Source organism: Tursiops truncatus, chromosome 13 (genome assembly GCF_011762595.2).
Source record: "Tursiops truncatus isolate mTurTru1 chromosome 13, mTurTru1.mat.Y, whole genome shotgun sequence".
Lineage (NCBI taxonomy): Eukaryota > Metazoa > Chordata > Mammalia > Artiodactyla > Delphinidae > Tursiops > Tursiops truncatus.
This window is the reverse complement of record NC_047046.1, coordinates 70,991,919-71,009,353: the sequence shown is the minus strand read 5'-3', so window position 1 is coordinate 71,009,353 and position 17,435 is coordinate 70,991,919. Positions and strand designations below refer to the sequence as shown.

Below are 17,435 nucleotides of genomic sequence, written 5' to 3'. Positions count from 1 at the left end.
TACAAAACTTACTTTGTCAGATGCCTCAGAAGCCAAGAGGTTAGTCGCAAGAGTTTGTAGCTTATGATGGGCCATGTTTTTAAGAGCAGCAAGACTGCGTCGTGTCATGGCTTGTTTTAAGTTGACTGCTGGGTGACTAAGTGAGTCAACGGCAGCGGGAGCTGCTTCATCACAAGCATTCAGTATCTCTACTGCTGTGATCCCCATCACACACCGGTCCAGTGCACCTGGAAGACATATATATTCACAATCATTACACAACTCTGGAAGACTCTAAGTCAATTTTTAGGAAAGGAAAATGCATGGACATTTTTAAATGTAGGAATATGTTTTATCAGTGCCTCCCAGAAACATTTTCTTGTTTATTTCCTTCCTCTAATGATTTTCCATGTAGCATTACCTTAATCATTTCCTTTTCCCTAAGCCCTACCACAACTTCCCAATAAACTCAAGTTCACAGCCAAGATTTCAACAATTTCCTCCAGGCTTTTCTACTTTCTTTCCACTTCCAAGATGGTCTCCTTGATCATGCCACATCAGTAGTCTATTACAAACAGCAATTTCTATAATTTTACCTTCCTCTAAAACTATATGTCAATCTTATAGAATCAATTCAACACTAGTTGAATTCAACTCTCCACCTACTCTGCACCTTACAATGAAGATGGACATGAATGATGAACATACTAAAAGATCCACTTGAATTTCCTGACCACTGATCTTGGTGGGCCCTTAATAGTGACCACATTTCCACAGACCTTTCGTTTTCCTACTCTCCTAGTTCATTATTCCACTTTCTTTCTCTTCCAATCCCACCATTCCATTTCCTGCCCTCATCTGGATGAAAGTTTTGTTTCCTATTTCATAGAGAAAGAAGCAATTAAAAAAGAAGTTCCACAAACTCCCATTACCACATCTCCAGTCACATTACTCAATAATTATGAATGAACTATCCAGGCTCCTACCTAACACACCCGTGGCTTACACCCCATCCTTCTCTTGTCTGCCCAAAGACACCATGTCAACAATTCTCCTCTTTCTCTTCATCAGTTTTCCCTATCTACCAGATCATTCCCATCAGCTTATAAACATGCAATTATTTCACCTGTTTAAAACACACACACACACACACACACACACACACACACACACACAGTTAACCCAGGTGGGTTAACTAGGTATGTATCCCATTTTTCATAATCATACTCTAAAGAGCTGCCTATTTTTACCACCTCCAAATTTTTCTCCTCCCATCTTCCTTTGAACTTACTCAAATCAGATTTTACACCAAATGAGCACAGAACCTATTCTCCACATTGCTGAATCTAATAGCCAGTTCTCAGTCCTCATTTTACTATCATTTACTCTCAGCAGCTCTCAATCTTCCTCTCCACTCCTTGAAACACATTTTGTCACTTGGCTTCCAGGTAACCATATCCTTTATTTTCTTCTTTTTTCTGGCAGGTCCATTTTAGTCTCCTTTGCTGGTTTTTTACATCACAGAAGCACATTTAAACCCTGGAGTGCCCCAACCATTATCAACCTACATTCCCTTGGTGATATATCCAGTGTCATGACTTTACATATCTTCTATATGCTAAGATTTCCCACATTTGTACCACCCACTCTGACTTCCCTCCTTTGAACTACAGACTTGTATATACAGTTGACCCTCATATATACAGTTGACTCATATATACAGTTGTCCCTTGAATAACACAAGGATTAGGGGCAACCAACCTTCCATGCTGTTGAAAATACACATGTAACTATATAGTCAGCTCACCGTATCCACAGTTATACCTGCAGATTCAACCAACTGCAGATCATGTAGTATTGTGGTATTTACTATAGAAAAAAATACCCAGGCAGTTCAAACCTGTGTTGTTCAAGCATCAACTGTACAATTTACAAATCAACATCTCTACTTGAATATCTAATATTCAACTCCACTTAATATATCCAAAATCGAATTCCTGATATTCCCAAACTCTACTCCTCCTTCTGGCTTCTCAATATCTTAAAATGAATTGCATCCTTCAAGTTTCTCATGATTGAAACCCTGGAGTCATCTTTGGCCCATCTCATTCTTTTATGCTCCTCATCCAACTATCAGCAAATCCTGTTGGTTCTACCTTCAAAATATACTCATACTTCAACCACTTTTCACCAGCTCCACTGCCATCACTCTAGTGTAATAATCCACCATTGTTTATTGCCTAGGGACAACAGCATACAAGCTAATCTCCCTGCTTCCACCCTAGAGCCACCTTTACGCTATTCTGGAGAAAAGCAGGAAAATATAATCTAAAATGAGGGGAAAAGTAAAATCAATAAAAACCACTGAAACAGATCTTTTTTTTAAATTAGCAGACAAAACCATTAAAAGTTATTATAATTGTACTTCAGATGTTCAAAAAGTTTGAATAGAGAGACATGGGAGATATCCAAAATCAAACCTGTAGTTTTCAAAGATGAAAACTACAATGTCTGAGATGAAAAATACACTCAATGGGAACAAAAGCATATTAGACATTGTAGAAGAAAAGCTCAGTAAACTTGAAAACATAGACTAGAAATTATAAAATGAGACACAGAAAAAATAACATTAAAAATGAAAAAATAATCCTAGAGTTGTGGGCAATTTCAAGTAGCCTAATAGGCATATAACTGGAGTCTCCAAAGAGAGAAAAGAGGGGGGATATCAAACATCAAAAACATATTTGAATAAATAATGGCCAAAAGCTTCCAAATTTGTTGAGAACTATACACCCACAGATCCAAGAAGTACAACAAACCTTAAGCACAAGAAACATGCAGAAAACTATAACTAAATGGCTCAAAACTAATAATAAAGAGAAAAACTTTTAAAAGTCAGAAAAAAACAGACACAGCATATATAGAGGAACAAAGATAAGGATGACAGCAGATTTTTTTTTTACTGGAAATAATACTAGCAAGAAGATAGTGGAATATTGAAAGGAAAAAAACAAAAAACTATCCACCTAGAATTCTATACCCAGAAAAAAAATCTTCAAAATAATGGTGAAATAAAAAATTTTTCAGATATACAGAAGCTGAAAGAATCACCCACAGTCATGCACTACAAGAAATATTAAATATTAGGCAAAAGGGAAATCATTCCAGATGGAAATCTGGATCTACACAAAGCAATGAAGAGCAACAGAAATGGTAACTACAGGGGAAAATATGTAAAATTTTGTTTCTATATTCAAATTTCCTTAAAAGATAATATACTGTTTAAACAAATAAGCAAATAGAAAGAAATAATGTTCCAAATGAATGAAAACCATGAGCAACAATATGGGTGGTACAAAAGACAAGAAGTGGTAGACAGTGACCCAATTATTCTTGACTAGAACTATTCTTCACACAGAGTAACATGTCTGTGTAAAAGAACAGTAAGAGATAAGACAAAGGTAGGAGTGTACCACACTGTGGAGGGCCTTTTCTTAAAGGCTACGTGAACTAAAATTACTTATGTTTTTTTCATTAAGACAGTGGCATGAACCAAGTGTGATTGTTATTGTTTTATTTCCTATGATTAATTTGCCAACAGAGTACAGGATGGATTAGAAGGTAGAAATAGAGGACAGAGAAACCAATAAAGATAGCCTAGGTGTGAAAAAATATAGCCCGATATAAGAATAGTACACTGGAAAGAAAAAAGGGAGGGGAGGAGTACCTAATGGGAAGGACTTAGTAATTAACTGCACAGAGGACTTATGAGGAGGAAAGTAGAAAAGATAGTCATATTTCCACTCTAACAACCTCTTCCTTCAAAATTTCAAAGTGAATCCAAAGGGAAAAAAGAAACTGATTATACTTAGTTTTACTGAGATTTTAGAAAAGTACCAATTTTTTCTTAACCATTTCATCCTTTGTGTCTTTGCCTATCCTATCTTATGGTATTGTTGTAATAGAATGAAAAACAAAAACATAGAAGATATAGAAAAGTTGATGATGTAATGCCATATGCTGTGAAACAGAAACATAAAATCAAATCTCTATTGTATTAAACCCTGCAGGCAAAAGGTCAAATATGTGAAGAAAATACTTGCTACTAAACCCTTTATTAATAAAAAAAGACTGGACTGAAGTACCACCTCCTGATTCTCTTTGGTTATTTTAGTAACAAAACCATCAATATAAATAAATCAAAATTAATTTTTTTGATATCCATGCTTTATATATGTTGCTTTATACATGTTGTGCCAGTAGACAAATATACATTAGTTCATATTCTCTGTTATATTTTATTGGATAAACTAAGTTTTAAAAAATGATTCAAACACATATTTCATGAAGTTATTGCAAAAACAGGAATATTTAAGAAAACTTGGAGGGACAGAAAATAAATGAAAAGAAAAAAGATAACAGAACAAAGTAAATTGGTTAAGACTTCACACACTAATTTCTAATACTATTTGGCAATCACTACTGGTGTTCGCATTTGTACAAGAACCTAATAACTGTCCCTCTAGGAATAGGTATATGATGAATCACTTTTATTATGTAGCAAAGATGATAAAAATGTGCAGATAAGAATGGTGTTAAGGCTTGGAAATAGTCATATAAGAAGAACGTCTTGTAGCACCAGTCATTACTTTAAAGCATGCCACTGTTTCCCAAATAGACAAGATTTTGACCTTGTCATAGGCCTGTGAGAACACCACTGCATGCTTACTGGGAACATCAAATGTGAAGAATGGAGAGTTGATCCCTACAGAACATAACTCCATGGAGAAGCAGCCACTATCTAGGCCAGTTGACCCACTTTTAATAAGTTCCTAAATAGGAGTCAAGAGGTCCAGCCAGCCAAATCTTGTTGCTAGTTGTTTGACTAATTTTCTAACTACCCAGAGACGTGAAAGAATAATAATTTCCATGGCCTCTACAACACTGTTTAGCACTACTGCATATAATTAAGATGGTACAATAAAAGAACAAAAGACTCTGGACCTCTACCTCTGTAATTAAGTTTTATATTACTAGCTTCAACTTCATGTCATTAGGAAATAAACACTGAAAATAAAAACTACCCATTTGAAGGGAAAAACAACTAAAAGAAAATGCTGCATAAAAGCATAGTCAAGACATTTTTAAGTGTTTTTAAGCTAGAAACATCAGTATAATTCAAAATGGCAAACAGAAAACTGCACAAAATGCATGTGTAATTTTAATGTAATATGGCTTCACTTGTAAAAATACATTCCCAAAACACTAAGTAGAGGGGCAAAGTATCTTCTCAGAGTTTAAATACATTTCATACATCAAACCTTGGCCAAATCTGATTTATTTTGCTTCATTTTTTATTTATTTAATAAATAAATAATGTCAATACCTTCAGGATGTGCCTTACTGGCTCCTCAGGGACCTTTATATCACTAGCTAAAGCCTGAACAGCAAGAAGGAAAAAGAGTGTACACCTCCTATTATGGTTGAAGTCCAAAATTTATTCTGCTTCTCTATCTTTATCTTGATTTAAGAATGCCATTACTGACTGATCATTTACCAAAATCCTCCTGAAGGTCAGAAGATAATTGTTAAATTGCAATATTATGTATTGGGCTTAATTATAATAAACTGGTTATAAAAATAACATCCTCCAGTACACATACAGTCAGGAGCTATTTGTCATTTCCTACTAGGGAAACTACTGAAAAAGTAACATTGTCTTCCAGTAAGGTCTCATTTGTAAAGAAGTTCATATTCTTTGTAGATGTATTTGAAGTATCTGAAGTAGTCAAGTATCATATATTTAAGCACCTAAGAAATTCAGGAAAATGATACTCTTCCTTTATCATATTAATTTAATGTTTTAAGTCCTATACATGTTTACCATACTCTTGTATTTAAAATATATCAATTGCTAATTTAATATGTATAGTATTTTAAAATAGTGTTTTATAACTATCATCACTATAACTTACTTTAATACTAATTCTCATAGAAAATATTTCTTTGTAAGTAAGGTCATATCCCCAAGCTCAATAAAGTAACAAGCATATTTGTTAAATAACAATAATAGGAAATATACACATATGCAAGTATACACACGAACTTAAAGTACGCAAACATACATGGATACACATTTACATTACATCTACTATACACAAGGTAAATATTCTCTCATTTTATTCTCCCAGAAACACTATAAAATGGCAACTATTATTATCTTTATTTTACAGATGAGTAAATTGAGAGACTTGCCATAGATCAGAGTGCTATCAAATGGTTGATCTTAAAGATTTTTTTCTTTTTTGATGTGGACCATTTTTAAAGTCTTTATTGAATTTGTCACAATACCGTTTCTGCTTTATGTTTTGGTTCCTCAGCCATGAGGCATGTGGGATCCCAGCTCGCCGACCAGGGATGGAACCCACACCCCCTGCATTGGAAGGTGAAGTCTTAACCACTGGACCAACAGGGAAGGCCCTCAAATGGTTGATCTTAAATTCAAACCAAGGAGTCTGACTCCAGAGCCCAAGACAAACTCTGTATGTAGTTGACCTTAAACAACACAGGTGTGAACTGCACGGGTCCACATACACACAGATTTTTTTCAACAGTAAATACTACAGTACCACAAAATCCACGGTCATTTGAATCCAAGGATGGGAAATGTCGGATATGGAGGAAACATGGGAATGGAGGGCCGCCTTTAAGTTATACACGGTTTTTCAACTATGCAGAAGGTGAGTGCCCTAACCCTCACATTGTTCAAGGGTCAACTGTATTTAGTTTGTAGGGTGGACCAAACCAGCAAACATGAAATAGTGCTGCTCAGCAGACAGGATGAAACAAAAAGGAACACAAAAGTAAGATACAAAATTATACATGTAATATGACAGCAATTCTGTTTTTAAAAATGCACAGAAATGAGACTAAAGAGAAATATGCCAAAATTCACCACTGAGTAATGGGATTTGAGTTCATCTTTCTTTTCTAACACTTTTGTGCTTTCAAAATTTGACAAAAAAGTAAGAAACTCTTTTACAATCAGACGAGAAAAAGAAATGTTAAACACAAAAGCAAAGAAGTTTGACACTCTTCAAGAACGCTTCCTCTTGTCAAAATTGCCTACGTAGTACCAGATAAAACCAGAACTATAAATGAAAGATAGCTGAAGATTATGGCTACTTGCTCCAAAAAGACCTAGGAACACTCCCTCCTGCACCACAGCACAAGCAAAAAAATATATATACTCTGATTTCAAAAAGGACTATTTAAAAACAAAAATGAAAAAAGCTTCGTGAAGAAAAAAATAGTAGAAATATTATATAGCACAATTAGGAATGTAAAGAAAGGTTTTAATCACTGATAGATGATGACTCAGGATAGTAAAACTAGAATAAGCTGTGTTTTTAAAAGCCCAAACTAATAAACATTTAGTTACATACTTTAAAATTTCTCAGGGAAAACCATAAGATTCTGTGTATAAATCTTATATATCATGGCCTATACCTTTAAGCTAAACATTACTTGTTCTGTATTATGCCACGTACATAAAATTTCTGAACCTTGAAATTTTAAATGTTCTCTCTAGAACTTAAAACTTTCATTTCAATTACCTCCTTCTATAAACGGCCCTGTATGGTTTTTCTGCTTTTCAAATAGAAGATAATTTTATCTTTTTCCACTGTTTCTGAACTTGAGACAAAAATGGTTCCTTGATCTTACAATTTGCCCATGAATTATACAGAAATCACTTACTTGTCTGGTGTCTGCATGCCTGTCCTAATCTGTATACTGTCATCAACCACATTCCTCTAAAGATCAGTGAACTACTCTACAAGTGTTCCAGATAGTACAACAAATAAGAGGACATCTAAACATTTCTTTGTTGATAATGATAAGAACACTTATAAAAAGCGGTGGTGAGAAATAAAAGTAGCAAACTTTTGACATCTCAGGGGTTTTTTCCTCATATAAAAGATTTTTCATTTAGGAAGTCAAATATACTCATTTAATTTCCTAGTCTCTCTCAACATTTTTCTTACCGGTATCCATTTGCCAGACATACACGGAGCCGTCTGAACATCCCACTACTAGGTAATCGTCAGAAGGCCTCCACTTGATTACTTGAATGGGGAAAAGATGACGAGATGCCAGCATAATGCATTTTTTCTCTCGCAAACTTAGAAGTCCTACCGAGTGGTCACTGGCTACAGAGCAGATGCAGTGCTGCACTCTTGCCTGAAAAGAAGAATAAATCTTAATTACACTTAGATTAAATTCAGAAGAAAATGGATCTTGTCCTCAATTAAATCAAAATTAATTATACATTCACTGCTGCTGAAAACACTAACCACGACATTAGGATGTGTCGACAATTTTCTTCTTTTATATTATACATAAAACGCCTAGTTCAATCATCACAACACTTTGAAAAATACTAAATTAACACTAGATTAAAGAAGAGAAAGATGCCTAGGAAAATCTGCTGTTCAAATTTGAAGATGACCTTACTAAAAATAATTGCTATATATGAACAGGCAAAGCTGGAAAAAAATTGATCTGTTATTATGTGCTCCCTTTCCACTGTCTGAACTTCCCTTTGCTAGCAGCTAGAGCTGCTTTCTGCAGTGCTCCTTTCTGTTTGTGACTCTATCATTTAGATCCATGCTCTTCCCTGCTCCTTTGCTCAAAAACAATACCCTCAAGGTCCCTCTGCCACAATCATTTCTTAAGAGCCACCGATAGTCTGTATCACCTGTAGATGTGTTTCACAGCTTCTGTCTCTAATGCCAGCAGGCACACCACCTCAGCTAACATACAAGAGCCCAATAAACATCCTGCTCTGTACTTCCTGCTCATCTCTAGTTTGCGCCCTTCCATTCCTTTTTAGAACAAGATGGAATATAATAGAAATAATCAAAGATGGTAAAGATTTTCACTAGCATCAGAGAACTGAATCCATAACCTAGAAAATTAAAAATTAACGTCTTTATAGGTTTGGAAGACAATTTACAAGCAACTTACAACTTTGTAGTGATTTATTAGACTGTGCTTCCGGTTCCCACTGAGGTGAAACCATATGAAAACAGCCATCTAAGCTCCGTACTGTGTAAATGGTGGCTACTTACTGAGGATGAGGCCCACGGCACCACATACATATTATCCCTTCTGTGGGATCCAGAGGAGAAACTTCTCAAACGTCACCCAGCTGGGCTTTGCCTAAGCAGACGTTTTTTAGCTAAAGAATGATATACCTCCCTGACTGGTCCATCTCAATGGGAAACATTGACAGGTATCAGATGAAAAACAGTGGGGCGGGGTGGGGGGGGGCGTGTGTGTGTGACCACATGTGCATGGGAAACACGTTACAGTTGTTTTTGTCCATAGAACTTCTAAGAAACTTTAACATGCTAACATGAATATAATTTCATTTGACCATCATAATCTTTTTTTTTGTAACATCTTTATTGGCAAATAATTGCTTTACAATGGTGTGTTAGTTGCTGCTGTATAACAAAGTGTACCAGCTACATATACATATATCCCCATATCTCCTCCCTCTTGCATCTCCCTCCCACCCTCCCTATCCCACCCCTGTTCTATGCGGCTGCTTCCCACTAGCTATCTATGTTACACTTGGTAGTGTATATATGTCGATGCTACTCTCTCACTTCGTCCCAGCTTACCCTTCCCCTTCTCCGTGTCCTCAAGTCCATTCCCTACATCTGCATCTTTATTCCTGTCTAGGGCAGGACAGGAATAAAGACCATCATAATCTTGTAAGACGTAGTTTTTGAGGAACAGACTTTGGGGAAAGCTGCTACAATGGATTCCTTCAATGTTTTGGATACTAAGAAACTTAGGACTGAATTTTCTATCCATGACTGTGGGGTGTGTGGGCATACATTTCTGAATGTGGACTCTAGGTGGTCTCATCTACTTTTTCTTTCATTTTCTCTTCACCATGATTTAGCTTTATTTTTAACTAACTGAATAATGTTTATTTTTGTAAACAACCTAAAATCAATTTTTGAATGAGGCAGAGCATTAATTTTAAAAAAGAGAGTCAGATTTAACTATTTACTTTGTTCTTAAATTCAGGTGTTTTAATCTTTGGTTCTGTTAGCTTGTACGTTTTCTTTCATAATGATTTAAAAACTATAATCAGCATAATAGGTATTTATTAATTTTAAAAGTTAAGAAAACTAAGTTCAGGAAGATCATGTTATAAACTTTTACTAAAACAACATATAGAATTTTCTTAAGCATTTGTTAAGCTTATTTATTTCATGCTCCCTGATAAGCATTCAATGGAAACATAAAACGTGATTTCTTTCTTTAAAAAGACATTAAGGACTGAGGAGTAGCTGACTATGGCATGCAAAACTTTGCTTTGTAATTAAGCAATAAGTCAAAATAAAGTGGCAAACTACAAAAATATCACTTAAATATAGGCAATGTTAGAATAAAACGTGGCAGAAATATAACATGATGCCTTTATTTTCAGTTATTATACTTCACACCAAATAAAATACTTTTGAGTGGGCTTCTCTGGTGGCGCAGTGGTTAAGAATCCACCTGCCAATGTTCAAGCCCTGGTCCGGGAGGATCCCACATGCTGCAGAGCAAATAAACCCATGCCATGCGCCACAACTACTGAGGCTACACTCTAGAGCCTGAAAGCCACAACTACTGAGCCCGCGTGCCACAACTACTGAAGCCCACGTGCCACAACTACTGAAGCCCACGCGCCTAGAGCCCGTGCTCCACAACGAGAAGCCACTGCAATGAGAAGCCTGCACACCTCTACGAAGAGTAGCCCACGCTCACTGCAACTAGAGAAAGCCCGTGTGCAGCAACAAAGACCCAACACAGCCAAAAATAAATAAATAAAATAAATAAATATTAAAATAAATAAAAATATTTTTGAGTTTCACCAGATGTACGTTGCTAAGCAAGGATAACAGACAGTCTAATACAATGGAGGCTTTGCATTTCTACAGATAATCATTAATACTGACTTTGTATTTATCATATATATCCATCACTCAATATACAAAAAAGGATGATTGCTACGTTAATGGTTAACTATTTTCTATTTTCCAACACGAGTCTGCTAAAAATTGGTCATTTTATTTATTTTTCTCATCAGAGAAATAAATCTAATAGTAATCTTTTTCTCTGTGTATGAGTCACTAAAAAGAATGAGTCCTAAACGGCATTCCTTTTCATCTATTCACATCTTTTAATCAGGCACTGATCTGCCACAGTACTCACCCCTGTCACTACTTTTGATTCTGCTACTATGACTCACAAGCTCTCTGGAATCTTTAAAATGAGTTAATCCTTAATTAATGCGGTAGACCTAACTAGCCGACTTGCCAGTCCCCAAGTTGACAATCATTTCATTAATGTTCACATAATTCTTGTCATTCCTTTTCATAGAGAAAACGAGGCATGAGTCAGGGTGAAGTTTGTTTGTTTTTAAAAGGTGATTTTTTACCAATCTTCTTTACTATGTTTGGTGTTTTTCAAATTATGTTCTGCTGGTAGATCTCAACACCTGAGGTGACAGCAAAACTACGGAGAAGCACTGACCCACACATTCTCTCTCTGCCAAATACCTCATACTGCAGTTCATAACCTACCAGAGAGAGGACTGCAGACTTAAGCAAACCAAAAAGGCTTCCCTATTCCCACGAGGAACTTGACCTCCGGCATCAACGCCTCATAAGTTTCGCCGTCAGAACTTTCACCCTTGCCATTTATATGAGGTGGATAATTTTTTAAAATTCAAGAAAATGCAATCCAACCTCATAAAAAGATTTAAAAGCTCTACTTCATGTTATCTCTCTTATGAGTAAAAACAAAGAACGTACAAAGCTAATATTAAATAATATTACAGGGTGTATTTTAAAAAGTAGATTATGGGATGTAATTTTCTGAAGGAAAAAATGACTGAATTCCAAAAATTCTAGCTTTTCAGTCCCACATGATGCGTTCTCTTCTAACATATATATTTACATCAATATCTTTTAAAGAATAGTTCTGTTCTTCATTCGTATAGTGCAATAATGATGAAAACTGACAAATGACATGCCTCATCCGCAAAAAAATGTTTGGCCCCAAACAAAAATGTTATACCTTCCATGTAAATGAAAATAAGCATCTGAAGAGTTAAGTCTAGCTTTACTGTAATGAACAACGGTCTGGAAATAGCCAAAATAATCAAGACTGAAAACAAACAAAAAAAATCAATATTACTAAGTCCAAGAAAGCACAGTTATTAGAGGTACTTAACTCACAAGAAAAGATGGTTCTCTGCTTTTTAAATATGGATTTAAATAAATCTAATTTTTCTTCTTTCAAGAAACTGCTAGTCCAACTCGTATGAAGAAAACTGGCCTAGAGTGGAAATGGCCCAATACAGTAAATCCTCATTAATTTTGATTCCCCTAATTAATTCTGAGTTGATGGTTACCTTCACAGGCTCTGTGAAAACAAATTAATGGTATAAACAAAGCAAATGTCTAGCTTATTTAAATGTAAAAGGGAAAAAGACCATTCTCAAGCACCACTTTGGTATTAATTTTAATTCAAACAATGAACAGAGTAATGATAAATAATTCTCAGCTACCTGTTAAATGAAAGCACTTAAAAGATTTGCTGAAACACAATTAACTTGGTTTCTCCTTATCTGTGCTCAAAACTATTGAAGAAGCACTTCTTAAAGAATATTAGATAACACCAAACTCTCTTTGATTTAGATGCAGCGTCCTCACAAATGAGTTGAATTAGCATAATTCTTTTATTATTAAATTATTAAATTCTAGACATCTTGGTTACTGAACACTTACTTCACCCACAATGACTGATTCTATAATTTGATTAATTCCATTCTACTTCGCTTTCTTCCATCTCAACCTGAAAAAGTTACCTAAACATGACTTCACATTGAGGATATTTTTATAAGACATTTAAATTGTGTAATTAGAATAATAATACAAGAAATAAAAAATGTGAACCTAATATCTTTAACTAAATTATCTGAAAAGTATTTATGTTCCAAACTTGTTCAATCACACACTTATTCATTTAAAAAACTCTGTAATATATTCTCACTATACGTATATTTATACATTGTATATGTACTTTGTGCCAATATATCATGTACATTGTAAAACATGCACAGAATATATACTTTAAAAGGATGACTCAGTTTAAATAAACAAATTTAAGATAAAATGAAATATTTTCTTAAATGTCTTGCTAATGTTAATAACTTTATATTAGCATTAGCCAATACCTCAAAGCACTGTATCTTTAGAAAGTTTTCACTGTTAACAACAGTAGATGTAAACGCATATTTTATATAATCATGAATTTTGTGGCTGCCTTCTTGCCAGATTGATCAAATGATCATTGTTTGAACCTCGTTACGTGGTTAATGAAAAGATATTTCATTTTCATTGGAAAGACTTCCCACTATTTTCTCTGCCCATTTTGTGATGGTTAGGTTAAGACCTATACAGTATAATCTGCAACTCTCCGAAGCAAACATATTTTCATTGGAAGCACACCTGGTGAGGGCACTGAGGTCGCCCTCCTGGAGGTGGCAGGCCCACTCTTGGCCCAGGTGATATGTGCCCATCTGATGTATGAAGCAAGTGAGGCACCAATGTCCTTCCATCTAGTAAATGTTCATAAGCTCAATTTGTTAAGGTTTAAAAAAAAAGAAAGGAGAGCTTTAATATTTTATTCCCATGCCCCAGTTAACTGTCTCACAGATTCCACTTTAACACCCACTGCTATCAACTGACTTAAAGAGTGTAACATACATATACCATTAAAAAACTTTTTTTGTTGTTATGGAACAGAACTTGTACAGCATGGATTGAGCATCTGATCAACTTGGTCAGTACTTTACAGGTGAAAATTATTCAAAATCATGTTCCAAACACTGTATTAGTTCTTCCCTAGAAGGAAAATGCACCAATGTTATCAAAAGGTAATTAAAAGCAGGAGAAACAAAAAGCAACAGAATATTTAACCATATTTAATATTTACTTTGATTTGGTAAAAAAATTAATTGGGGCAGGGAAAGTGAGGAAGATACCAGATCAAAACAAATACATTCCAAGACCAATTATTATTTTTCAAGCAATTCTGATCCTCAACCAAGTAAGCACTCACTGAATCTGCCAGTAAATAATCCTCACGGTACATTAGTGCTGAGCAGGGGAATGCCACAAGCTATCACAAGATCTGACAGAGTCAGAATGTACCACCTAGGTCATCCTGCCTGACCTTACACATTTTACAAGACTTCATTTTAAACCATTCCCAGAAACCTCTTATGTAACCTGTTCCTAAGCATTTGCCATGAATTACAGAAACTAGAGACAGCTAGTTTATCCCACACACTAGCTCTCTGGGGAGATGATTCTGCTTTCCAACAGTTCCCAGTGTAAATTATATATATATGTGTGTGTGTGTATATATATATATATATATATATATATATAATTTTCTACTTTTGCCAATTTGTTTCCTAAACTAAATTATTCTTTTCTTCATATCATTCTAGGAGCAATCTCCTGCCCAAAACAATGCTTCTCTTTGAATATTCTCTAAATCTATGAACACTAACTATTGTCTCTCCTTTTAAATATGCCCATCATTAGACAAGCTATAAATGACCAGCTTCTTTCACTCATAAATCAATCCTACTATTCTTTTAATCATTATTTCTTGACTTCTCAGAACTCCTTCTCTGGAACATAAATATGCAGTTAAGATGCATCATTTATCACTTTTAAATATTCTACCTGAAGGGGAAAAAAGAGCCTACAAATGTTAATGCCGTGTCCACACTTTCACAAAACTAGATAAAAAAAAAATTTTTTTTTTCAGAAATCCATAGCTCATCCTTCTTTTAAAAAGAAGGGGGTGGGGTGGGGTAGATGGCTGTTTCTTAATAGCTATTTTAGAAAATAAGACCATGTGGTCCAACCAAAACACTTACTAACCATCTATTAGGATAGTTATGTTCTACATAAAAATAAGACTTTTAGGGACCAGTTTTAATATCTTCGTCCATTCACTACATACAAAAGACAACAGTGAAGAAATAGCGGGCTAGTCAGGGCTCCATCTTTCTTCAACTGCTTCCTTCTTAATAAAGCAGCAAATAAATATGAAGAATTTAGTGTAAGATTAAGAAGACATTACCTATCAAAGAAAATTTTATTTAATAAATGATGTTGAGATAATCCGTTACTTTAGGGAAGAACAGATGATTTTTATCCTTTCCTCACCCCACATGCATAAATAAATTTCAGATAGATTAAAGTATTTGATGTTTGTTTTAATCCAGCCATTGCTTTTTAATCAAATTTCACCAAATTTCTGGGGGGGCGGGTAAGATCCCAGGATTCAAAAATATGAAAGAAGCTAAACAGGAAAAAGATAAATTAGATTACATAGGAATGTAAATTATCTGCAGATTAAAAAATCAAAGTAAATAATAAACCAGAAGAAAATTTCAACAACAGTAATAGAAAGCACATAAGCTTAATATTTCAATTAAGTTAAGCACTCATACAGGCACTAATATCCCCAACAGAAACAAATGAGCAAAGGACAATCTATGTCTCAAATGAAAAAAACAAACAAACTCACTAAAATCCTCATAGAAAAACTTCATTACCTCTAGTAATCAAAGATATGCAAATTAGAACAATAAGATACTCTTTCCACCTATCAATTTAGCCAAAGACTGTAGAAATTATATAATACAAAACAACCAACGTTTATTGGGTTCTTACTCTGTGCTAGGTATTATTCTAAATACTTGGCAGTAATTCATCATAGCCTCACAACAACCCTTTGAAGTAGATACTATTATTATTTCCATCTTACAGATGTGGAAACTGAGTCATGGAAGTAAATAAAAACATCTTGTGTTGGCAAGGGACAATGAAATAGGCACTGAGGGTAGAAAATAATTAGGTAATCGATCTCAACAGACTTAAAAATGTTAATAACCTATTACCCCAAAATTCTGAGGTTCTAATCCAAAAAATATTCATGGAATCTACCCAAGGAAATAATCATAAATGAAAACAAGTTTTACAAAGATATTCAATATTATTTACAATAGTTCAAATTGGGACCAATCTACACATCCAAAGGAGGAGAATTGCTAAGTAAATATTGTATGCTCACATAATGTAATGTTATATAATTACTAAAAATTACTTTCACAAATAAGAATAACTTGAGAAAGTATTTGTTAAAATATTAAATGAAGATGCAATGTGCATAGATAACTATACAATATAATCACAAGTGCATAGTAAGTGAATTTTACAAGGCTAGAGGAAAAAATATCAAAATGTTAACTGTGTTTCTCTTTTATGTAGAAGGGTAACAGGTGACCTTTTACCTTCTTAGCTACCTCTGTTTTCAAAAAATCTTAACTGTGTATATGTTAAATTTATAAAATTTCAGTTAAATCTTACACCATATTCTTAAAAGCAAGTAAAGTGTGACAAGTAAAAGAAGATGAAAGGGGGCTAAAACTAAGAAAATCCAAACCTAAATAATCAAAGATGAAAAACTAAAACATAAATTACCGAAGAACTGAGCCATGCACAATTCTCTAAAGAAAAATTTGAAATACAGGAATTGAAAAGAATGGCTGTGTTTTGATCTACAAATTGAAAGATACTAAATAAATTAGGCATTTAAAATTAAGTATCAAAATCATATTTACTTATGTAAATCAGTAATAAAACATATATAGTCAAAGTTGGAGAAATGCAACTATTTTTAAATACACAATTACACCTAGTAGGAGGTGGTATGCTTGGTGGTCAAGTTCAGGCCCTCAGGTTGGACTATTTAGGATCAAATTCCAGCTCTGCCACTTGCTAACTGTGTGACTTGAGCAAGTTACTTAACCTCTCTGAGCCTCACCTCTCTGTACAATGAGGTTAACAACAATTACTAGGCCTCACAGAAGCACTGGGTGAATTAAATGAAATATATGTAAAGAAATCAGCACAGTGACTAATACATCATGCATACAAAAGATGATGGTAGTTAGTATTCTCTTTACCATTATTAGTATTATGTCATTATATACCATAAATTCTACTTTTTATAATGTAGTTGTATCATTTTCTGAGGGAGTTGCCAACGTTTAGGTATTCACCAGGAAATACAGAGACATTCATAATTTTTCTATTAGGTTAGTTTCCCCTTTTCAATGTTTTCTTCTCATATTAATAGCTCTGCTTTAATTTAATCTGAATAGTTCCACCTACATGATCATTACCATCACTCACGTATTACCTTAAAATCACATTAATGAAGTTTTTAGCACTTTTAACAATTTGAGTCAATAAAAGCTCTCAATCCAACAACTCAGTGACCACCTTCCACTGTTC

At 34.4% G+C, this 17,435-nt stretch overlaps 1 protein-coding gene across 8 annotated transcripts in view; it reads right to left on the bottom strand.

Annotated features, from left to right (window-relative positions):
• The window catches only part of WDR7 (WD repeat domain 7), a 388,174-nt gene that overhangs the window by 314,992 nt on the left and 55,747 nt on the right, over window positions 1-17,435 (bottom strand). For all 8 annotated transcript variants that reach the window (XM_019937105.3, XM_073790768.1, XM_073790769.1 and 5 more), the window contains 2 exons: window positions 8,025-8,220; window positions 13-227 (listed from right to left, as the gene is read on the bottom strand). In XM_019937105.3, coding sequence (XP_019792664.1) covers window positions 13-227; window positions 8,025-8,220 — 411 coding nt within the window. The remainder of the gene's footprint in view (window positions 1-12; window positions 228-8,024; window positions 8,221-17,435) is intronic.